This window comes from Brienomyrus brachyistius, chromosome 3 (assembly GCF_023856365.1).
Source record: "Brienomyrus brachyistius isolate T26 chromosome 3, BBRACH_0.4, whole genome shotgun sequence".
NCBI lineage: Eukaryota > Metazoa > Chordata > Actinopteri > Osteoglossiformes > Mormyridae > Brienomyrus > Brienomyrus brachyistius.
The window spans coordinates 4,445,588-4,469,870 of NC_064535.1; the positions used below are offsets into that span (position 1 = coordinate 4,445,588).

A 24,283-nucleotide genomic window follows, 5' to 3' on the forward strand; every position below is an offset into this window, starting at 1 on the left:
AAGTACAGAATATTATCTGCGCCTAAACTAATTAAGGTAAATATGGAAATTCATACAATATATGCTGCAGAATATGAGCTGAATAAAGCATATTGAAAATGCAAAGAATTAAAAAAAATTGAACCACTGACCAAATATGGCACCTACAGCTGTTTTTCAAATAGAATTCTAGAACAGATTGTTACCGTGACAACACTGATGTCATCATTCTGAAGGTATAAATTGAGCTGTAGGCACCAGTACCACTTCAAAACAAACTAGACATTGACGGTGACGCATCTCAAGATGAAGTGGTGTTTCCTTAACTGTATTAGGCCGCCAGCGGTACTAAACGACGCTGGGGAAGGTACAGAAACAGAGGAGGAAAGAAAAGGGAAGGACAAAGGAGGAAAGAAAAATAAATCCTGGCTGAAGAAGTATTTTGCAAAAAAACGGAAAGGAAGAAAGGCAATGGAGGAGAGACAGGCAGTGGTGGTGGAGGAGGAGGAGAGCCAGGCAGTGGTGGTGGAGGAGGAGGAGAGCCAGGCAGTGGTGGTGGAGGAGGAGGAGAGCCAGGCAGTGGTGGTGGTGGTGGTGGAGGAAAGCCAGGCAGTGATGGTGGAGGAGGAGGAGAGCCAGGCAGTGGTGGTGGTGGTGGAGGAGAGCCAGGCAGTGGTGGTGGTGGTGGAGGAGGAGAGCCAGGCAGTGGTGGTGGTGGTGGTGGAGGAGGAGAGCCAGGCAGTGGTGGTGGTGGTGGAGGAGGAGAGCCAGGCAGTGGTGGTGGAGGAGGAGGAGAGCCAGGCAGTGGTGGTGGAGGAGGAGGAGAGCCAGGTGTTGGAGGAAGAGAGCCAGGCAATGGCGGAGGAGTGCAAGGCAATAGAGGAGGAGTGCAAGGGATTGGTGGAGGAGTTCAATGGATTGTTGGAGGAGTGCAGGGCAATGATGGAGAAGAGAAAGGCAATGATGGAGGAGGAGAGCAAGGCAATGATGGAGGAGGAGAGAAAGGCAATGATGGAGGAGTACAAGGCGATGGAGGAGGGGTACAAGGCAATGGAGGAGAAGTACAAGGGATTGGTGGAGGAGAAGTACAAGGGATTGGTGGAGGAGAGCAAGGCAATGGAGGAGGAGGAAAGAAAGGCAATGGCGGCGGAGAGCCAGGCAATGGCAGAGAAGTGTAAGGCAATGGCGGAGAAGTGTAAGGCAATGGCAGAGGAGAGCCAGGCAATGGCGGAGGAGTGCAAGGCAATGGCGGAGGAGTGCAAGGGATTGTTGGAGGAGAGCAAGGCAATGGAGGAGGAGGAGAGCAAGGCTTTGACTTTGACAATGGAGGAGGAGTGCAAGGGATTGGAGGAGGAGTACAAGGCAAGGAAGAAAATGATGCAAGATGAGGAAGCCAGTAATGGACGAGACAGTCAATATGTTCTATGTTCAATCAGTACTACTTAACTATGTATATACTTGTAAATAAAGCATTTAAAACGAAGAAGAGACAGGTGTTTTCAATTGAATGTGAGTAGGTGATGTTAAATGTCAGGAATATTCCAAATGTCTATTACGCGTTGCCGATAGGGGCCATATGGTTTGGGTGATAAGGGTTGCCTTTAAACGTTAATAGAATGAAAATACGTTACATGTATTTACGTTGTAATTTTAATTACGTTTTTAAGGAATAAAACATAACGGGATGAATGTAAGGTACACGTCCAGCGGGGACCCGACCGGCCGCAGCCATGTGTTAGGAGTAGGCACAAGCGCCACGGCGTATTTTAAAAGAAAGCACCAAAATGTTTAAAACTTTAGCGGTATTTATCAGTGTTAGGTTGAAGAAAGCATTTGAACAGCAAACCTTTAGAAGAAATAGGCCAGAAGGCGAAATGACCGAGTCCCAGAGTTCGGCCATAATCGGCAGGTCTGTGAACGCGGTCCAAATGATAGACACCAGCGGAGCGCCTATTTCAAATAAAAAACGTTATGGTTATAGGGGTTTAAGTAATGAAGCATTTTTCTGCCAATGTGAATAATAAAGTAAAACGCTCTAAGCATTTCAACAAGAATCAAGGAATAACGCGGTAAATTCTTGTTTAAGTGAGCGCGTGCGCTTTCCTCTCTGGCTCGCTCTCATGTAGCGCATGCGCGTAGAGCCACATGGTATTTTCTTCAAAGAGCCGACACTCTTGCGTTAATTTATTTAAACAAGAATTAACTGGGTTATTCCTTGATTCTTTTTTTTTCTTTTAAAATACCGCTAAAGTTTCTTTAGAACATGTCGGTGCTTTCTTGTGGTGCCCAAAGCACAGAATACCCACACTGCTCTCTGACCACGCTGCCTCCTGGTAAGGGCAGTAGGAACCCCTAATGTTCCTTCTGTAACGTGGCTAAGTTCGAACCCTCCCCGCAAAGGGACAATAACAAAGAGGCACGTAAAAATAAAATGCAATCCACTTTATTACAAATATCTAAAATCAATCAATTAAGAATGAAGAAAATACAGCTCAACTCTAGTGAGTTAGTGTGACGGCTATGCTGTAACAACGCGAGACCTCGACGAGAATCACGGCAATATTGAACATGGCGGTGCGCAGCTGACTGCACAAATTTTATCAATCGGATTCTTCTTACGCCAATTTATCTCTAGACAACCTTAAAGTTAATCAAATAAATTTTAGTTGTATCCGTAAAAAAAAAAAAAAAAAAAAACTTTAGCATCCTGGAGCACAGTGAAATTCTGAACAGTTTAGAAAAATTTCTAGATGAGTGCTTCGACAGAATTGCTATGGGGAAATCAGCAGTGTTGTGCATGAACGAGTTCAAAAGAACGCGTTCATTGAACACGTTCATATTTCAGTGAACTTTGAACTGAACGCAACTTATTAGTAAATCAAGAACTTGAACGTGAATTTTATGTGTGATGAACGGCGTAGACGTCGTTCACTGTTAGAATGCAATTAAACATCGGGATTTATTTTCACCTGATGAGTCGAGTGACAAGGTCGACTCACACATTTAAACAGCATGTTGCGTTGTCACTCAAGCACTAGCGAAGGGCTCCTCCGCTCTAAAAATAAAATGCACAGGCTGACTCTCGCTCAGCGCTTGTGTGCAGTGCATCTTGGGTAATGTAGTGTGAAGCCAAGGACAGTCGAATCTAATGTCTTTAGCTTCACACTACGTTTCCCATAATGCACACACACACACATCTCAAAGGGCACAGCCTTGGCAACGCATGAGCGCGAAGCGAACTGCTGCAGCAGTAACCATGGCAAGCGCAGAGGAGGAAAGCTCAACCACCAGTGGAGCTGGCACAGAAAACACGGATGATGCTGGCTGTAACTTTGACAACTTACGGGCATTTTACACACTGTCTCACAGAGACTCTGACGGTAAAAACCTAACCTTTCTGTGCAAGCTTTGTCCACCTGCGCTGAAAAAACAAGTTAGAACATCAATGACCTCATTTTCCAATTTGAAAAGACACGTTGAGTTGAAGCATTCGTCCAGCGTGAAAGCATATACGCAAGCCCTTCAAGGTCATAGGGGGAAGGGCAAAACCCCCAGCCAAAGTCCCCAAACGACTCAAGTCACACTGCCTGCTGCCTTCAGGGGTATAATCTCCCAGCAACAGGTAGACAGATTAATAATAGACTACATTGTTGGAGATTTACAGCCACTGAGTAAGGTTGAAAAACCCTCCTTCATAAAACTAGTAACTGGTTTGCAACCAGGCAGACATGTGCCCTCAAGAAGACAGGTGCAGGGACTACTGAATAAGGAATTCATTGAGGTTATCAGTAATTTAAAAGCTGAACTTGCTGAGCTTGACTTTGTATGCACAACAGCTGACTGCTGGTCAGCTGTCAACAAAGGATTCATGGGCATCACAATTCATTGGCTTGATAAAAATGATGTGTCACTCAGGAGATCAGCAGCCCTTGCTCTGTGGAATAGGGTGAAAAGGAGTGCGAAAGCCTCAGATTTTGTTGAGGAAAAGCTAAAGATTGGCTTTGTCACTCCGAACGACACACGTTGGAATTCTATGTTCCTCTCAATGCAGCGCCTGGCTCACATAGCCACCTTGACTCCCCAGACCAGCAATCTAACAGTGCCATTGGATGCCACTCCTGAGTATGACAGACTCCTTCTGCACACCATCTGTGATGAGTTTGGGCTTCGTCGATTCACTCCAGAGGAAATAGACTTCAACAAGTTTGTGAGTGTGATGGGTCCCTTGGCATGTGCTCTGAACATCCTTCAGGGGGAAAAAAACACATTCCTCGGCTACCTGGCTCCTACCATTGTGCAATTGAAAAATGATTTGGATGGTCTGTTGGATGAGAGTTCACCGTTGTCTATCTCTTTAGTTAAGGACAGAGTCACACCACCGAGCAGGAACTGGATCAAGATCAAGATTTTATTAATTATTTCAGAAATGAATGGGCAACGTATTTGGATAACAGTGATCTAGCAGAAGTCTCACCATGTGTCAAATGATAAGCATGGCCGTCTGACTCGGAAGGCAGGACACTGGGGCTGAATGGCTGTTTGCTGCCAGTACTGGCGCTGAATGTCATCCTCTGGGTATTTTTGTAAAATTCTGGAGAACTTGATTGCAAATCCCTAAATATGCCCTGTAAAATCCTGATGTTTGTATCTTTTCATTGTTATATTCCTATCTCACCTCCATTAAATCTTATAATAGTATAAAAACAAAATATTTTATGTAAATGCAGGCAAAATGCAGTAAAAGCACAATCATTCATAAATAAAAACAAGCAAATTTATACTTGTTTAAGGCTAAATATTAATAGTCTTACCAGAAAAAACACTCGGGGTCTTGGATAAAAAGCTTTTCACTGTTCGAAAAGAATTCCATTTTTTTAATCTTGCATTTGTGTTACTACATCCTCGAGCTGAAGAATGAAAAGTTGAGATTTTTTGTCAGCCAGTTTACTCTTGAAACACTTCTGATGTCCTAATAAATGGGCAGTTTATTTAGCATTTCTCAAACGTACTGAAGCACACAATTCATATTCTTGTCTTGGTTCTGTTGCAGTGCCTTACCTTTCTGTAGACAGGCATATTGGGAGATTCATCTGAAGCACCACTGTTGCTCTGGCCAAAAGTGTTTGTGCGTGCCATAGTGAAATATGCTGAATAGCTCTGCTACTGTCAAACACTCTGGAATTTATGGCTCTGTGTCCTGAAAGAGAATTCACTGACTTTAATGCAGTTTCATTATTGTTATTGCCACTACAAATATTAGAGCTTTATCAAATGCATTATGGTGATGAGGTGATTATTATGGATGATGCTCCCTGTAACAATAACAGCAGTAACAACAACAAAAGTCATCATCATCATTATTAATATCATTTATTTATTTATTGCCCCATGGATAAGCTAGTGGAAGAGGTGGATGGAACAATTGTTTATTATTATTAATAATTATGAAGCTTATGTATATATCTTTTTCATCAGTTACAAAAATGATGGCTAGATTCTCAAATCAAATAATCTTAGACCGCCATCTAGTGGACATATTAAGATATGCCCAGGGGCAAGTTCTACATGAAGTAGTTAAAAAAAACTACTGAAAAAAGTATTTCCCAATGCTGCAGTCAGAACCATAATTATTTGGACAGAGACAAAGTTTTTCAATTTTTTAAGTTCCGTACATTACCACAATACATTTTAAAAGAAACAACAAAGAAACATCTCGTGGCCAAAAGTAGGTACTGCAATTTCGGGAAGAAATCATTTAATTGTTTTAAAACTGAAGTATTCAAATTTTGCCACAAGACGGCAATATAAAGAGTACGAAAAAAATGAAATTGCAATACCTACATTTGAGTTTGACTTGGTCCAATGTATTTTTAATACAAATAATTACCACACAAAGCTGATAGTACACCGTGGGAAAATAATTTTAATATTTTCTTGCTCCCATCTCGTGGCCAAAAGTAGGTACTGCAATTTCTGCATCTACCCAACTGTATCTCATTTCTTCCTGTTCTATGCTATATGTATGTATATACATACACACGATGATAGATAGATAGATAGATAGATAGATAGATAGATAATCCTCGGTCACATATTTGTGCTTTTTTGGGTCTGTAATGTTCAGATTAATTAATAGTTTTTGCCTCCACATTTGCCTCTCCTCTCTGATCCTGCTCATCTCAGTAAAACTAAGTATTTTCCTCACCATATCAGTAGAATATGTAATGCAGTTATATTAGTATAAGTGTCTTTTTGCAAAATGTATAATAAAGAATTGCGACAGATGCACAGCCCCACAGAGCTTGTCATTTTTCTTAAAACACAGACTGCATCTCAGCACGGTGTCGCACCTAAGGGGACAAAGGAATTCCTTCCTCAATCAGTCTTGTTAGTAAATGATTCCATGCTCCTGCATTAAATATTAGCAGTCTACCCTGACCTGATTCCGACATCTCTTCTTCTGATTGCCCGTGGATAAGCAGTTATGGAAGACTGATCAATCGGCGTGGGGTCGTCAGATCCAGTAGATGCACTGAGAGTAGATTTGACTGTGCATCCTTCATAAGAAACTTCTCTTCCTTCGAATCAGAGGAGTGGGCCCAGTACTCGAACTAAACCATTATATCGGGTTAATAACCCTGTCCTGGGTTATTCCCTGATTTGTAGCTTCCAGGATTAGGCTCTGGGTCCTGCATAGGAGGAGTGGATATAGAAGATGGATGGATGGTCTACTGCTATGGCCACCTGCAGCTTTGCAGTCACCCATTAATCCAGTCACTACTGAAGTGTCACAAACACATCACTGCTCCCTCTGCAAATACTGATTCATACAAGCTCTTGGGACGCAGAATTACACGGATGTCCAGGCCTGGTGTGACCATCACAAGTTTTTTTAGCGTGACTTTGTGTCTCCTTCCCGTGTCCCTTAGTGTCACAGCAGAAAGTCACAGTGTCCGTCTGCAGACATAGATCACACCTGTGCCTGCACAGCTGGAGGGCACGTACAGTGCACCTTGGGGGCCTGGTGCTGTAAACATATCACCTTTAGAGAAGAAGGATATAGACCAAAAAAGGAAGAAACCCTTCAACGATGAGAAACAGGGAAGAGCCAGGCTGGAGTTTGCAAAAAACGTGTATTTTACACAGGCTCATACCCATAACCCATAACCAAAAACAAATTACCACAGTGCTTACAATGGTTATTACCATAATACACTAACATAATGCATAATTGTACCATTTCGCCTTAACATTGATAGGTTCAGCTATACCCACAACAATACATTACATTAGCAACAATTCGTATTAGAGGGAATGATTGGACGGGAAATAAACGCAAAAATCTTTCCGAGGTATACAACGGAACACTCGTCAGCGATAATTATAACAGTACCCAAGCTAGGTCACGTTAACCTACCCGCGCAATTAAGTAAACTAAATTAGTACAGCGGCACTTATCACTTATAATCAATAAACTTAGTACTTACATTCGTCAGTGACGCATACATAAAAACCAGGGACTGTATTTACTGCCAGGAACAACTAAACTAACCATACATAAACTGCAGCTCGCCGACATGCTGCCAATTCCTTCAGGCTCTCCCGCGCGCTCTCGTCTCGCATGCACCCACAGTCCTTTGCACATGCGAAGATGGGATTCAGAGGGACCTACCATTTGCAACTGAACAGTGCAGCATTAAAACAGCTCAAAATCCATCCATCCATCTTCCAAACCGCTCATCCAACTGGGTCGCGGGACAGCTCAAAATAAGGGGCAAAAATACAGGCAATAAGATTAATCCAAAATGGATTTTTCTCCTACTTACTGAAATACTCAGTTCTGTAAAAGTTCTCTTCCACTCATGAAAACACATGAAAAACACTGCATTCCATCCATCCATCCATCCATCCATCCATTTTCTGAATCCATTTGTCCAATACAGGGGTGTGTGTGTCCAGAATCTATCCAGAAAGCTCTGCCTACAATGCAGGGACAGTACAGACGCTGCTAAACCTTACCAAATGTTTTATCTCACCTCCATTAAATGTACCCAAACACTGATACCCAACCCCATACCCCTCCTTGCTGTGACCCATCACCTGGCGGCTGGTTCTTTGGTTAAAAACTGGCCTCCACTACCATTGCTAATTAGAATCATCTCACTTACGTATATAAAAGTTGTGAAGAGCCAACAGGATTCAAAGCCTCTTACACCTCAGGATGAATCGGAAGTCATCGGTCACGTGATATTGCATAAACTTAGCAAGCCCCGATTCCCAGCTTGAAGTCGCTGGGCCACACTTTGAGGAGGCGATCTCCAGAATCTGGGTATTAACTGTCTCATCACTAAGTTCAGCACCTTTCACAATATAGCACAGCATGGCCACGGTCAGAAAATGTGAGCCTGTCCTCCTCCTGAGTAAAGTAAAGCTCACTACGCTCTGTGAGCACAGGAACGGCCCGGCAATGTTTGGTAGGTTTCTGCATTGTTTGCAAGTACAGAATATTATCTGCGCCTAAACTAATTAAGGTAAATATGGAAATTCATACAATATATGCTGCAGAATATGAGCTGAATAAAGCATATTGAAAATGCAAAGAATTAAAAAAAATTGAACCACTGACCAAATATGGCACCTACAGCTGTTTTTCAAATAGAATTCTAGAACAGATTGTTACCGTGACAACACTGATGTCATCATTCTGAAGGTATAAATTGAGCTGTAGGCACCAGTACCACTTCAAAACAAACTAGACATTGACGGTGACGCATCTCAAGATGAAGTGGTGTTTCCTTAACTGTATTAGGCCGCCAGCGGTACTAAACGACGCTGGGGAAGGTACAGAAACAGAGGAGGAAAGAAAAGGGAAGGACAAAGGAGGAAAGAAAAAGAAATCCTGGCTGAAGAAGTATTTTGCAAAAAAAGGGAAAGGAAGAAAGGCAATGGAGGAGAGCCAGGCAGTGGTGGTGGAGGAGGAGGAGAGCCAGACAGTGGTGGTGGAGGAGGAGGAGAGCCAGGCAGTGGTGGTGGTGGTGGTGGAGGAAAGCCAGGCAGTGATGGTGGAGGAGGAGGAGAGCCAGGCAGTGATGGTGGAGGAGGAGGAGAGCCAGGCAGTGGTGGTGGTGGTGGAGGAGAGCCAGGCAGTGATGGTGGAGGAGGAGGAGGAGAGCCAGGCAGTGGTGGTGGAGGAGGAGGAGAGCCAGGCAGTGGTGGTGGAGGAGGAGGAGAGCCAGGCAGTGGTGATGGTGGAGGAGGATAGCCAGGTGTTGGAGGAAGAGAGCCAGGCAATGGCGGAGGAGTGCAAGGCAATAGAGGAGGAGTGCAAGGGATTGGTGGAGGAGTTCAATGGATTGTTGGAGGAGTGCAGGGCAATGATGGAGAAGAGAAAGGCAATGATGGAGGAGGAGAGCAAGGCAATGATGGAGGAGGAGAGAAAGGCAATGATGGAGGAGTACAAGGCGATGGAGGAGGGGTACAAGGCAATGGAGGAGAAGTACAAGGGATTGGTGGAGGAGAAGTACAAGGGATTGGTGGAGGAGAGCAAGGCAATGGAGGAGGAGGAGAGAAAGGCAATGGCGGCGGAGAGCCAGGCAATGGCAGAGAAGTGTAAGGCAATGGCGGAGAAGTGTAAGGCAATGGCAGAGGAGAGCCAGGCAATGGCGGAGGAGTGCAAGGCAATGGCGGAGGAGTGCAAGGGATTGTTGGAGGAGAGCAAGGCAATGGAGGAGGAGGAGAGCAAGGCTTTGACTTTGACAATGGAGGAGGAGTGCAAGGGATTGGAGGAGGAGTACAAGGCAAGGAAGAAAATGATGCAAGATGAGGAAGCCAGTAATGGACGAGACAGTCAATATGTTCTATGTTCAATCAGTACTACTTAACTATGTATATACTTGTAAATAAAGCATTTAAAACGAAGAAGAGACAGGTGTTTTCAATTGAATGTGAGTAGGTGATGTTAAATGTCAGGAATATTCCAAATGTCTATTACGCGTTGCCGATAGGGGCCATATGGTTTGGGTGATAAGGGTTGCCTTTAAACGTTAATAGAATGAAAATACGTTACATGTATTTACGTTGTAATTTTAATTACGTTTTTAAGGAATAAAACATAACGGGATGAATGTACGGTACACGTCCAGCGGGGACCCGTCCGGCCGCAGCCATGTGTTAGGAGTAGGCACAAGCGCCACGGCGTATTTTAAAAGAAAGCACCAAAATGTTTAAAACTTTAGCGGTATTTATCAGTGTTAGGTTGAAGAAAGCATTTGAACAGCAAACCTTTAGAAGAAATAGGCCAGAAGGCGAAATGACCGAGTCCCAGAGTTCGGCCATAATCGGCAGGTCTGTGAACGCGGTCCAAATGATAGACACCAGCGGAGCGCCTATTTCAAATAAAAAACGTTATGGTTATAGGGGTTTAAGTAATGAAGCATTTTTCTGCCAATGTGAATAATAAAGTAAAACGCTCTAAGCATTTCAACAAGAATCAAGGAATAACGCGGTAAATTCTTGTTTAAGTGAGCGCGTGCGCTTTCCTCTCTGGCTCGCTCTCATGTAGCGCATGCGCGTAGAGCCACATGGTATTTTCTTCAAAGAGCCGACACTCTTGCGTTAATTTATTTAAACAAGAATTAACTGGGTTATTCCTTGATTCTTTTTTTTTTCTTTTAAAATACCGCTAAAGTTTCTTTAGAACATGTCGGTGCTTTCTTGTGGTGCCCAAAGCACAGAATACCCACACTGCTCTCTGACCACGCTGCCTCCTGGTAAGGGCAGTAGGAACCCCTAATGTTCCTTCTGTAACGTGGCTAAGTTCGAACCCTCCCCGCAAAGGGACAATAACAAAGAGGCACGTAAAAATAAAATGCAATCCACTTTATTACAAATATCTAAAATCAATCAATTAAGAATGAAGAAAATACAGCTCAACTCTAGTGAGTTAGTGTGACGGCTATGCTGTAACAACGCGAGACCTCGACGAGAATCACGGCAATATTGAACATGGCGGTGCGCAGCTGACTGCACAAATTTTATCAATCGGATTCTTCTTACGCCAATTTATCTCTAGACAACCTTAAAGTTAATCAAATAAATTTTAGTTGTATCCGTAAAAAAAAAAAAAAAAAAAAACTTTAGCATCCTGGAGCACAGTGAAATTCTGAACAGTTTAGAAAAATTTCTAGATGAGTGCTTCGACAGAATTGCTATGGGGAAATCAGCAGTGTTGTGCATGAACGAGTTCAAAAGAACGCGTTCATTGAACACGTTCATATTTCAGTGAACTTTGAACTGAACGCAACTTATTAGTAAATCAAGAACTTGAACGTGAATTTTATGTGTGATGAACGGCGTAGACGTCGTTCACTGTTAGAATGCAATTAAACATCGGGATTTATTTTCACCTGATGAGTCGAGTGACAAGGTCGACTCACACATTTAAACAGCATGTTGCGTTGTCACTCAAGCACTAGCGAAGGGCTCCTCCGCTCTAAAAATAAAATGCACAGGCTGACTCTCGCTCAGCGCTTGTGTGCAGTGCATCTTGGGTAATGTAGTGTGAAGCCAAGGACAGTCGAATCTAATGTCTTTAGCTTCACACTACGTTTCCCATAATGCACACACACACACATCTCAAAGGGCACAGCCTTGGCAACGCATGAGCGCGAAGCGAACTGCTGCAGCAGTAACCATGGCAAGCGCAGAGGAGGAAAGCTCAACCACCAGTGGAGCTGGCACAGAAAACACGGATGATGCTGGCTGTAACTTTGACAACTTACGGGCATTTTACACACTGTCTCACAGAGACTCTGACGGTAAAAACCTAACCTTTCTGTGCAAGCTTTGTCCACCTGCGCTGAAAAAACAAGTTAGAACATCAATGACCTCATTTTCCAATTTGAAAAGACACGTTGAGTTGAAGCATTCGTCCAGCGTGAAAGCATATACGCAAGCCCTTCAAGGTCATAGGGGGAAGGGCAAAACCCCCAGCCAAAGTCCCCAAACGACTCAAGTCACACTGCCTGCTGCCTTCAGGGGTATAATCTCCCAGCAACAGCTAGACAGATTAATAATAGACTACATTGTTGGAGATTTACAGCCACTGAGTAAGGTTGAAAAACCCTCCTTCATAAAACTAGTAACTGGTTTGCAACCAGGCAGACATGTGCCCTCAAGAAGACAGGTGCAGGGACTACTGAATAAGGAATTCATTGAGGTTATCAGTAATTTAAAAGCTGAACTTGCTGAGCTTGACTTTGTATGCACAACAGCTGACTGCTGGTCAGCTGTCAACAAAGGATTCATGGGCATCACAATTCATTGGCTTGATAAAAATGATGTGTCACTCAGGAGATCAGCAGCCCTTGCTCTGTGGAATAGGGTGAAAAGGAGTGCGAAAGCCTCAGATTTTGTTGAGGAAAAGCTAAAGATTGGCTTTGTCACTCCGAACGACACACGTTGGAATTCTATGTTCCTCTCAATGCAGCGCCTGGCTCACATAGCCACCTTGACTCCCCAGACCAGCAATCTAACAGTGCCATTGGATGCCACTCCTGAGTATGACAGACTCCTTCTGCACACCATCTGTGATGAGTTTGGGCTTCGTCGATTCACTCCAGAGGAAATAGACTTCAACAAGTTTGTGAGTGTGATGGGTCCCTTGGCATGTGCTCTGAACATCCTTCAGGGGGAAAAAAACACATTCCTCGGCTACCTGGCTCCTACCATTGTGCAATTGAAAAATGATTTGGATGGTCTGTTGGATGAGAGTTCACCGTTGTCTATCTCTTTAGTTAAGGACAGAGTCACACCACCGAGCAGGAACTGGATCAAGATCAAGATTTTATTAATTATTTCAGAAATGAATGGGCAACGTATTTGGATAACAGTGATCTAGCAGAAGTCTCACCATGTGTCAAATGATAAGCATGGCCGTCTGACTCGGAAGGCAGGACACTGGGGCTGAATGGCTGTTTGCTGCCAGTACTGGCGCTGAATGTCATCCTCTGGGTATTTTTGTAAAATTCTGGAGAACTTGATTGCAAATCCCTAAATATGCCCTGTAAAATCCTGATGTTTGTATCTTTTCATTGTTATATTCCTATCTCACCTCCATTAAATCTTATAATAGTATAAAAACAAAATATTTTATGTAAATGCAGGCAAAATGCAGTAAAAGCACAATCATTCATAAATAAAAACAAGCAAATTTATACTTGTTTAAGGCTAAATATTAATAGTCTTACCAGAAAAAACACTCGGGGTCTTGGATAAAAAGCTTTTCACTGTTCGAAAAGAATTCCATTTTTTTAATCTTGCATTTGTGTTACTACATCCTCGAGCTGAAGAATGAAAAGTTGAGATTTTTTGTCAGCCAGTTTACTCTTGAAACACTTCTGATGTCCTAATAAATGGGCAGTTTATTTAGCATTTCTCAAACGTACTGAAGCACACAATTCATATTCTTGTCTTGGTTCTGTTGCAGTGCCTTACCTTTCTGTAGACAGGCATATTGGGAGATTCATCTGAAGCACCACTGTTGCTCTGGCCAAAAGTGTTTGTGCGTGCCATAGTGAAATATGCTGAATAGCTCTGCTACTGTCAAACACTCTGGAATTTATGGCTCTGTGTCCTGAAAGAGAATTCACTGACTTTAATGCAGTTTCATTATTGTTATTGCCACTACAAATATTAGAGCTTTATCAAATGCATTATGGTGATGAGGTGATTATTATGGATGATGCTCCCTGTAACAATAACAGCAGTAACAACAACAAAAGTCATCATCATCATTATTAATATCATTTATTTATTTATTGCCCCATGGATAAGCTAGTGGAAGAGGTGGATGGAACAATTGTTTATTATTATTAATAATTATGAAGCTTATGTATATATCTTTTTCATCAGTTACAAAAATGATGGCTAGATTCTCAAATCAAATAATCTTAGACCGCCATCTAGTGGACATATTAAGATATGCCCAGGGGCAAGTTCTACATGAAGTAGTTAAAAAAAACTACTGAAAAAAGTATTTCCCAATGCTGCAGTCAGAACCATAATTATTTGGACAGAGACAAAGTTTTTCAATTTTTTAAGTTCCGTACATTACCACAATACATTTTAAAAGAAACAACAAAGAAACATCTCGTGGCCAAAAGTAGGTACTGCAATTTCGGGAAGAAATCATTTAATTGTTTTAAAACTGAAGTATTCAAATTTTGCCACAAGATGGCAATATAAAGAGTACGAAAAAAATGAAATTGCAATACCTACATTTGAGTTTGACTTGGTCCAATGTATTTTTAATACAAATAATTACCACACAAAGCTGATAGTACACCGTGGGAAAATAATTTTAATATTTTCTTGCTCCCATCTCGTGGCCAAAAGTAGGTACTGCAATTTCTGCATCTACCCAACTGTATCTCATTTCTTCCTGTTCTATGCTATATGTATGTATATACATACACACGATGATAGATAGATAGATAGATAGATAATCCTCGGTCACATATTTGTGCTTTTTTGGGTCTGTAATGTTCAGATTAATTAATAGTTTTTGCCTCCACATTTGCCTCTCCTCTCTGATCCTGCTCATCTCAGTAAAACTAAGTATTTTCCTCACCATATCAGTAGAATATGTAATGCAGTTATATTAGTATAAGTGTCTTTTTGCAAAATGTATAATAAAGAATTGCGACAGATGCACAGCCCCACAGAGCTTGTCATTTTTCTTAAAACACAGACTGCATCTCAGCACGGTGTCGCACCTAAGGGGACAAAGGAATTCCTTCCTCAATCAGTCTTGTTAGTAAATGATTCCATGCTCCTGCATTAAATATTAGCAGTCTACCCTGACCTGATTCCGACATCTCCTCTTCTGATTGCCCGTGGATAAGCAGTTATGGAAGACTGATCAATCGGCGTGGGGTCGTCAGATCCAGTAGATGCACTGAGAGTAGATTTGACTGTGTGCATCCTTCATAAGAAACTTCTCTTCCTTCGAATCAGAGGAGTGGGCCCAGTACTCGAACTAAACCATTATATCGGGTTAATAACCCTGTCCTGGGTTATTCCCTGATTTGTAGCTTCCAGGATTAGGCTCTGGGTCCTGCATAGGAGGAGTGGATATAGAAGATGGATGGATGGTCTACTGCTATGGCCACCTGCAGCTTTGCAGTCACCCATTAATCCAGTCACTACTGAAGTGTCACAAACACATCACTGCTCCCTCTGCAAATACTGATTCATACAAGCTCTTGGGACGCAGAATTACACGGATGTCCAGGCCTGGTGTGACCATCACAAGTTTTTTTAGCGTGACTTTGTGTCTCCTTCCCGTGTCCCTTAGTGTCACAGCAGAAAGTCACAGTGTCCGTCTGCAGACATAGATCACACCTGTGCCTGCACAGCTGGAGGGCACGTACAGTGCACCTTGGGGGCCTGGTGCTGTAAACATATCACCTTTAGAGAAGAAGGATATAGACCAAAAAAGGAAGAAACCCTTCAACGATGAGAAACAGGGAAGAGCCAGGCTGGAGTTTGCAAAAAACGTGTATTTTACACAGGCTCATACCCATAACCAAAAACAAATTACCACAGTGCTTACAATGGTTATTACCATAATACACTAACATAATGCATAATTGTACCATTTCGCCTTAACATTGATAGGTTCAGCTATACCCACAACAATACATTACATTAGCAACAATTCGTATTAGAGGGAATGATTGGACGGGAAATAAACGCAAAAATCTTTCCGAGGTATACAACGGAACACTCGTCAGCGATAATTATAACAGTACCCAAGCTAGGTCACGTTAACCTACCCGCGCAATTAAGTAAACTAAATTAGTACAGCGGCACTTATCACTTATAATCAATAAACTTAGTACTTACATTCGTCAGTGACGCATACATAAAAACCAGGGACTGTATTTACTGCCAGGAACAACTAAACTAACCATACATAAACTGCAGCTCGCCGACATGCTGCCAATTCCTTCAGGCTCTCCCGCGCGCTCTCGTCTCGCATGCACCCACAGTCCTTTGCACATGCGAAGATGGGATTCAGAGGGACCTACCATTTGCAACTGAACAGTGCAGCATTAAAACAGCTCAAAATCCATCCATCCATCCATCTTCCAAACCGCTCATCCAACTGGGTCGCGGGACAGCTCAAAATAAGGGGCAAAAATACAGGCAATAAGATTAATCCAAAATGGATTTTTCTCCTACTTACTGAAATACTCAGTTCTGTAAAAGTTCTCTTCCACTCATGAAAACACATGAAAAACACTGCATTCCATCCATCCATCCATCCATCCATCCATCCATTTTCTGAATCCATTTGTCCAATACAGGGGTGTGTGTGTCCAGAATCTATCCAGAAAGCTCTGCCTACAATGCAGGGACAGTACAGACGCTGCTAAACCTTACCAAATGTTTTATCTCACCTCCATTAAATGTACCCAAACACTGATACCCAACCCCATACCCCTCCTTGCTGTGACCCATCACCTGGCGGCTGGTTCTTTGGTTAAAAACTGGCCTCCACTACCATTGCTAATTAGAATCATCTCACTTACGTATATAAAAGTTGTGAAGAGCCAACAGGATTCAAAGCCTCTTACACCTCAGGATGAATCGGAAGTCATCGGTCACGTGATATTGCATAAACTTAGCAAGCCCCGATTCCCAGCTTGAAGTCGCTGGGCCACACTTTGAGGAGGCGATCTCCAGAATCTGGGTATTAACTGTCTCATCACTAAGTTCAGCACCTTTCACAATATAGCACAGCATGGCCACGGTCAGAAAATGTGAGCCTGTCCTCCTCCTGAGTAAAGTAAAGCTCACTACGCTCTGTGAGCACAGGAACGGCCCGGCAATGTTTGGTAGGTTTCTGCATTGTTTGCAAGTACAGAATATTATCTGCGCCTAAACTAATTAAGGTAAATATGGAAATTCATACAATATATGCTGCAGAATATGAGCTGAATAAAGCATATTGAAAATGCAAAGAATTAAAAAAAATTGAACCACTGACCAAATATGGCACCTACAGCTGTTTTTCAAATAGAATTCTAGAACAGATTGTTACCGTGACAACACTGATGTCATCATTCTGAAGGTATAAATTGAGCTGTAGGCACCAGTACCACTTCAAAACAAACTAGACATTGACGGTGACGCATCTCAAGATGAAGTGGTGTTTCCTTAACTGTATTAGGCCGCCAGCGGTACTAAACGACGCTGGGGAAGGTACAGAAACAGAGGAGGAAAGAAAAGGGAAGGACAAAGGAGGAAAGAAAAATAAATCCTGGCTGAAGAAGTATTTTGCAAAAAAACGGAAAGGAAGAAAGGCAATGGAGGAGAGACAGGCAGTGGTGGTGGAGGAGGAGGAGAGCCAGGCAGTGGTGGTGGTGGTGGTGGAGGAAAGCCAGGCAGTGATGGTGGAGGAGGAGGAGAGCCAGGCAGTGATGGTGGTGGAGGAAAGCCAGGCAGTGATGGTGGAGGAGGAGGAGAGCCAGGCAGTGATGGTGGAGGAGGAGGAGAGCCAGGCAGTGGTGGTGGTGGTGGAGGAGAGCCAGGCAGTGATGGTGGAGGAGGAGGAGGAGAGCCAGGCAGTGATGGTGGAGGAGGAGGAGGAGAGCCAGGCAGTGGTGGTGGAGGAGGAGGAGAGCCAGGCAGTGGTGGTGGAGGAGGAGGAGAGCCAGGCAGTGGTGATGGTGGAGGAGGATAGCCAGGTGTTGGAGGAAGAGAGCCAGGCAATGGCGGAGGAGTGCAAGGCAATAGAGGAGGAGTGCAAGGGATTGGTGGAGGAGTTCAATGGATTGTTGGAGGAGTGCAGGGCAATGATGGAGAAGAGAAAGGCAATGATGGAGGAGGAGAGCAAGGCAATGATGGAGGAGGAGAGAAAGGCAATGATGGAGGAGTACAAGGCGATGGAGGAGGGGTACAAGGCAATGGAGGAGAAGTACAAGGGATTGGTGGAGGAGAAGTACAAGGGATTGGTGGAGGAGAGCAAGGCAATGGAGGAGGAGGAGAGAAAGGCAATGGCGGCGGAGAGCCAGGCAATGGCGGAGAAGTGTAAGGCAATGGCAGAGGAGAGCCAGGCAATGGCGGAGGAGTGCAAGGCAATGGCGGAGGAGTGCAAGGGATTGTTGGAGGAGAGCAAGGCAATGGAGGAGGAGGAGAGCAAGGCTTTGACTTTGACAATGGAGGAGGAGTGCAAGGGATTGGAGGAGGAGTACAAGGCAAGGAAGAAAATGATGCAAGATGAGGAAGCCAGTAATGGACGAGACAGTCAATATGTTCTATGTTCAATCAGTACTACTTAACTATGTATATACTTGTAAATAAAGCATTTAAAACGAAGAAGAGACAGGTGTTTTCAATTGAATGTGAGTAGGTGATGTTAAATGTCAGGAATATTCCAAATGTCTATTACGCGTTGCCGATAGGGGCCATATGGTTTGGGTGATAAGGGTTGCCTTTAAACGTTAATAGAATGAAAATACGTTACATGTATTTACGTTGTAATTTTAATTACGTTTTTAAGGAATAAAACATAACGGGATGAATGTAAGGTACACGTCCAGCGGGGACCCGTCCGGCCGCAGCCATGTGTTAGGAGTAGGCACAAGCGCCACGGCGTATTTTAAAAGAAAGCACCAAAATGTTTACAACTTTAGCGGTATTTATCAGTGTTAGGTTGAAGAAAGCATTTGAACAGCAAACCTTTAGAAGAAATAGGCCAGAAGGCGAAATGACCGAGTCCCAGAGTTCGGCCATAATCGGCAGGTCTGTGAACGCGGTCCAAATGATAGACACCAGCGGAGCGCCTATTTCAAATAAAAAACGTTATGGTTATAGGGGTTTAAGTAATGAAGCATTTTTCTGCCAATGTGAATAATAAAGTAAAACGCTCTAAGCATTTCAACAAGAATCAAGGAATAACGCGGTAAATTCTTGTTTAAGTGAGCGCGTGCGCTTTCCTCTCTGGCTCGCTCTCATGTAGCGCATGCGCGTAGAGCCACATGGTATTTTCTTCAAAGAGCCGACACTCTTGCGTTAATTTATTTAAACAAGAATTAACTGGGTTATTCCTTGATTCTTTTTTTTTCTTTTAAAATACCGCTAAAGTTTCTTTAGAACATGTCGGTGCTTTCTTGTGGTGCCCAAAGCACAGAATACCCACACTGCTCTCTGACCACGCTGCCTCCTGGTAAGGGCAGTAGGAACCCCTAATGTTCCTTCTGTAACGTGGCTAAGTTCGAACCCTCCCCGCAAAGGGACAATAACAAAGAGGCACGTAAAAATAAAATCCAATCCACTTTATTACAAATATCTAAAATCAATCAATTAAGAATGAAGAAAATACAGCTCAACTCTAGTGAGTTAGTGTGACGGCTATGCTGTAACAACGCGAGACCTCGACGAGAATCACGGCAATATTGAACATGGCGGTGCGCAGCTGACTGCACAAATTTTATCAATCGGATTCTTCTTACGCCAATTTATCTCTAGACAACCTTAAAGTTAATCAAATAAATTTTAGTTGTATCCGTAAAAAAAAAAAAAAAAAAAAACTTTAGCATCCTGGAGCACAGTGAAATTCTGAACAGTTTAGAAAAATTTCTAGATGAGTGCTTCGACAGAATTGCTATGGGGAAATCAGCAGTGTTGTGCATGAACGAGTTCAAAAGAACGCGTTCATTGAACACGTTCATATTTCAGTGAACTTTGAACTGAACGCAACTTATTAGTAAATCAAGAACTTGAACGTGAATTTTATGTGTGATGAACGGCGTAGACGTCGTTCACTGTTAGAATGCAATTAAACATCGGGATTTATTTTCACCTGATGAGTCGAGTGACAAGGTCGACTCACACATTTAAACAGCATGTTGCGTTGTCACTCAAGCACTAGCGAAGGGCTCCTCCGCTCTAAAAATAAAATGCACAGGCTGACTCTCGCTCAGCGCTTGTGTGCAGTGCATCTTGGGTAATGTAGTGTGAAGCCAAGGACAGTCGAATCTAATGTCTTTAGCTTCACACTACGTTTCCCATAATGCACACACACACACATCTCAAAGGGCACAGCCTTGGCAACGCATGAGCGCGAAGCGAACTGCTGCAGCAGTAACCATGGCAAGCGCAGAGGAGGAAAGCTCAACCACCAGTGGAGCTGGCACAGAAAACACGGATGATGCTGGCTGTAACTTTGACAACTTACGGGCATTTTACACACTGTCTCACAGAGACTCTGACGGTAAAAACCTAACCTTTCTGTGCAAGCTTTGTCCACCTGCGCTGAAAAAACAAGTTAGAACATCAATGACCTCATTTTCCAATTTGAAAAGACACGTTGAGTTGAAGCATTCGTCCAGCGTGAAAGCATATACGCAAGCCCTTCAAGGTCATAGGGGGAAGGGCAAAACCCCCAGCCAAAGTCCCCAAACGACTCAAGTCACACTGCCTGCTGCCTTCAGGGGTATAATCTCCCAGCAACAGGTAGACAGATTAATAATAGACTACATTGTTGGAGATTTACAGCCACTGAGTAAGGTTGAAAAACCCTCCTTCATAAAACTAGTAACTGGTTTGCAACCAGGCAGACATGTGCCCTCAAGAAGACAGGTGCAGGGACTACTGAATAAGGAATTCATTGAGGTTATCAGTAATTTAAAAGCTGAACTTGCTGAGCTTGACTTTGTATGCACAACAGCTGACTGCTGGTCAGCTGTCAACAAAGGATTCATGGGCATCACAATTCATTGGCTTGATAAAAATGATGTGTCACTCAGGAGATCAGCAGCCCTTGCTCTGTGGAATAGGGTGAAAAGGAGTGCGAAAGCCTCAGATTTTGTTGAGGAAAAGCTAAAGATTGGCTTTGTCACTCCGAACGACACACGTTGGAATTCTATGTTCCTCTCAATGCAGCGCCTGGCTCACATAGCCACCTTGACTCCCCAGACCAGCAATCTAACAGTGCCATTGGATGCCACTCCTGAGTATGACAGACTCCTTCTGCACACCATCTGTGATGAGTTTGGGCTTCGTCGATTCACTCCAGAGGAAATAGACTTCAACAAGTTTGTGAGTGTGATGGGTCCCTTGGCATGTGCTCTGAACATCCTTCAGGGGGAAAAAAACACATTCCTCGGCTACCTGGCTCCTACCATTGTGCAATTGAAAAATGATTTGGATGGTCTGTTGGATGAGAGTTCACCGTTGTCTATCTCTTTAGTTAAGGACAGAGTCACACCACCGAGCAGGAACTGGATCAAGATCAAGATTTTATTAATTATTTCAGAAATGAATGGGCAACGTATTTGGATAACAGTGATCTAGCAGAAGTCTCACCATGTGTCAAATGATAAGCATGGCCGTCTGACTCGGAAGGCAGGACACTGGGGCTGAATGGCTGTTTGCTGCCAGTACTGGCGCTGAATGTCATCCTCTGGGTATTTTTGTAAAATTCTGGAGAACTTGATTGCAAATCCCTAAATATGCCCTGTAAAATCCTGATGTTTGTATCTTTTCATTGTTATATTCCTATCTCACCTCCATTAAATCTTATAATAGTATAAAAACAAAATATTTTATGTAAATGCAGGCAAAATGCAGTAAAAGCACAATCATTCATAAATAAAAACAAGCAAATTTATACTTGTTTAAGGCTAAATATTAATAGTCTTACCAGAAAAAACACTCGGGGTCTTGGATAAAAAGCTTTTCACTGTTCGAAAAGAATTCCATTTTTTTAATCTTGCATTTGTGTTACTACATCCTCGAGCTGAAGAATGAAAAGTTGAGATTTTTTGTCAGCCAGTTTACTCTTGAAACACTTCTGATGTCCTAATAAATGGGCAGTTTATTTAGCATTTCTCAAACGTACTGAAGCACACAATTCATATTCTTGTCTTGGTTCTGTTGCAGTGCCTTACCTTTCTGTAGACAGGCATATTGGGAGATTCATCTGAAGCACCACTGTTGCTCTGGCCAAAAGTGTTTGTGCGTGCCATAGTGAAATATGCCGAATAGCTCTGCTACTGTCAAACACTCTGGAATTTATGGCTCTGTGTCCTGAAAGAGAATTCACTGACTTTAATGCAGTTTCATTATTGTTATTGCCACTACAAATATTAGAGCTTTATCAAATGCATTATGGTGATGAGGTGATTATTATGGATGATGCTCCCTGTAACAATAACAGCAGTAACAACAACAAAAGTCATCATCATCATTATTAATATCATTTATTTATTTATTGCCCCATGGATAAGCTAGTGGAAGAGGTGGATGGAACAATTGTTTATTATTATTAATAATTATGAAGCTTATGTATATATCTTTTTCATCAGTTACAAAAATGATGGCTAGATTCTCAAATCAAATAATCTTAGACCGCCATCTAGTGGACATATTAAGATATGCCCAGGGGCAAGTTCTACATGAAGTAGTTAAAAAAAACTACTGAAAAAAGTATTTCCCAATGCTGCAGTCAGAACCATAATTATTTGGACAGAGACAAAGTTTTTCAATTTTTTAAGTTCCGTACATTACCACAATACATTTTAAAAGAAACAACAAAGAAACATCTCGTGGCCAAAAGTAGGTACTGCAATTTCGGGAAGAAATCATTTAATTGTTTTAAAACTGAAGTATTCAAATTTTGCCACAAGACGGCAATATAAAGAGTACGAAAAAAATGAAATTGCAATACCTACATTTGAGTTTGACTTGGTCCAATGTATTTTTAATACAAATAATTACCACACAAAGCTGATAGTACACCGTGGGAAAATAATTTTAATATTTTCTTACTCCCATCTCGTGGCCAAAAGTAGGTACTGCAATTTCTGCATCTACCCAACTGTATCTCATTTCTTCCTGTTCTATGCTATATGTATGTATATACATACACACGATGATAGATAGATAGATAGATAGATAATCCTCGGTCACATATTTGTGCTTTTTTGGGTCTGTAATGTTCAGATTAATTAATAGTTTTTGCCTCCACATTTGCCTCTCCTCTCTGATCCTGCTCATCTCAGTAAAACTAAGTATTTTCCTCACCATATCAGTAGAATATGTAATGCAGTTATATTAGTATAAGTGTCTTTTTGCAAAATGTATAATAAAGAATTGCGACAGATGCACAGCCCCACAGAGCTTGTCATTTTTCTTAAAACACAGACTGCATCTCAGCACGGTGTCGCACCTAAGGGGACAAAGGAATTCCTTCCTCAATCAGTCTTGTTAGTAAATGATTCCATGCTCCTGCATTAAATATTAGCAGTCTACCCTGACCTGATTCCGACATCTCCTCTTCTGATTGCCCGTGGATAAGCAGTTATGGAAGACTGATCAATCGGCGTGGGGTCGTCAGATCCAGTAGATGCACTGAGAGTAGATTTGACTGTGTGCATCCTTCATAAGAAACTTCTCTTCCTTCGAATCAGAGGAGTGGGCCCAGTACTCGAACTAAACCATTATATCGGGTTAATAACCCTGTCCTGGGTTATTCCCTGATTTGTAGCTTCCAGGATTAGGCTCTGGGTCCTGCATAGGAGGAGTGGATATAGAAGATGGATGGATGGTCTACTGCTATGGCCACCTGCAGCTTTGCAGTCACCCATTAATCCAGTCACTACTGAAGTGTCACAAACACATCACTGCTCCCTCTGCAAATACTGATTCATACAAGCTCTTGGGACGCAGAATTACACGGATGTCCAGGCCTGGTGTGACCATCACAAGTTTTTTTAGCGTGACTTTGTGTCTCCTTCCCGTGTCCCTTAGTGTCACAGCAGAAAGTCACAGTGTCCGTCTGCAGACATAGATCACACCTGTGCCTGCACAGCTGGAGGGCACGTACAGTGCACCTTGGGGGCCTGGTGCTGTAAACATATCACCTTTAGAGAAGAAGGATATAGACCAAAAAAGGAAGAAACCCTTCAACGATGAGAAACAGGGAAGAGCCAGGCTGGAGTTTGCAAAAAACGTGTATTTTACACAGGCTCATACCCATAACCCATAACCAAAAACAAATTACCACAGTGCTTACAATGGTTATTACCATAATACACTAACATAATGCATAATTGTACCATTTCGCCTTAACATTGATAGGTTCAGCTATACCCACAACAATACATTACATTAGCAACAATTCGTATTAGAGGGAATGATTGGACGGGAAATAAACGCAAAAATCTTTCCGAGGAACGGAACACTCGTCAGCGATAATTATAACAGTACCCAAGCTAGGTCACGTTAACCTACC

General features: G+C 42.6%; 2 protein-coding genes across 14 annotated transcripts in view; one reads left to right on the top strand and one right to left on the bottom strand.

The window, feature by feature from the left end:
• LOC125738091 (solute carrier family 22 member 7-like) overlaps positions 1-24,283 on the bottom strand; it is a 187,250-nt gene that overhangs the window by 54,115 nt on the left and 108,852 nt on the right. The window contains exon 11 of one of the 10 annotated variants that reach the window (XR_007396716.1): positions 5,049-5,176. The exons of 7 other annotated variants lie outside the window; for them this stretch is intronic. The gene's annotated coding sequence lies outside the window, so the exon portion shown is untranslated. Of the gene's footprint in view, positions 1-5,048; positions 5,177-13,484; positions 13,613-22,011; positions 22,078-24,283 lie in introns of those variants that run through there. 2 more of the 10 variants (XR_007396717.1, XR_007396719.1) reach the window with 2 other exon arrangements.
• Positions 1-24,283, top strand: part of LOC125738094 (cilia- and flagella-associated protein 251-like) — a 77,516-nt gene that overhangs the window by 41,858 nt on the left and 11,375 nt on the right. The window contains exon 2 of one of the 4 annotated variants that reach the window (XM_049006693.1): positions 17,733-18,481. The exons of 2 other annotated variants lie outside the window; for them this stretch is intronic. In XM_049006693.1, the coding sequence (XP_048862650.1) occupies positions 17,733-18,326 (594 nt within the window). In that variant the 3' untranslated portion in view covers positions 18,327-18,481. Of the gene's footprint in view, positions 1-9,245; positions 9,912-17,732; positions 18,482-24,283 lie in introns of those variants that run through there. One more of the 4 variants, XM_049006690.1, reaches the window with a different exon arrangement.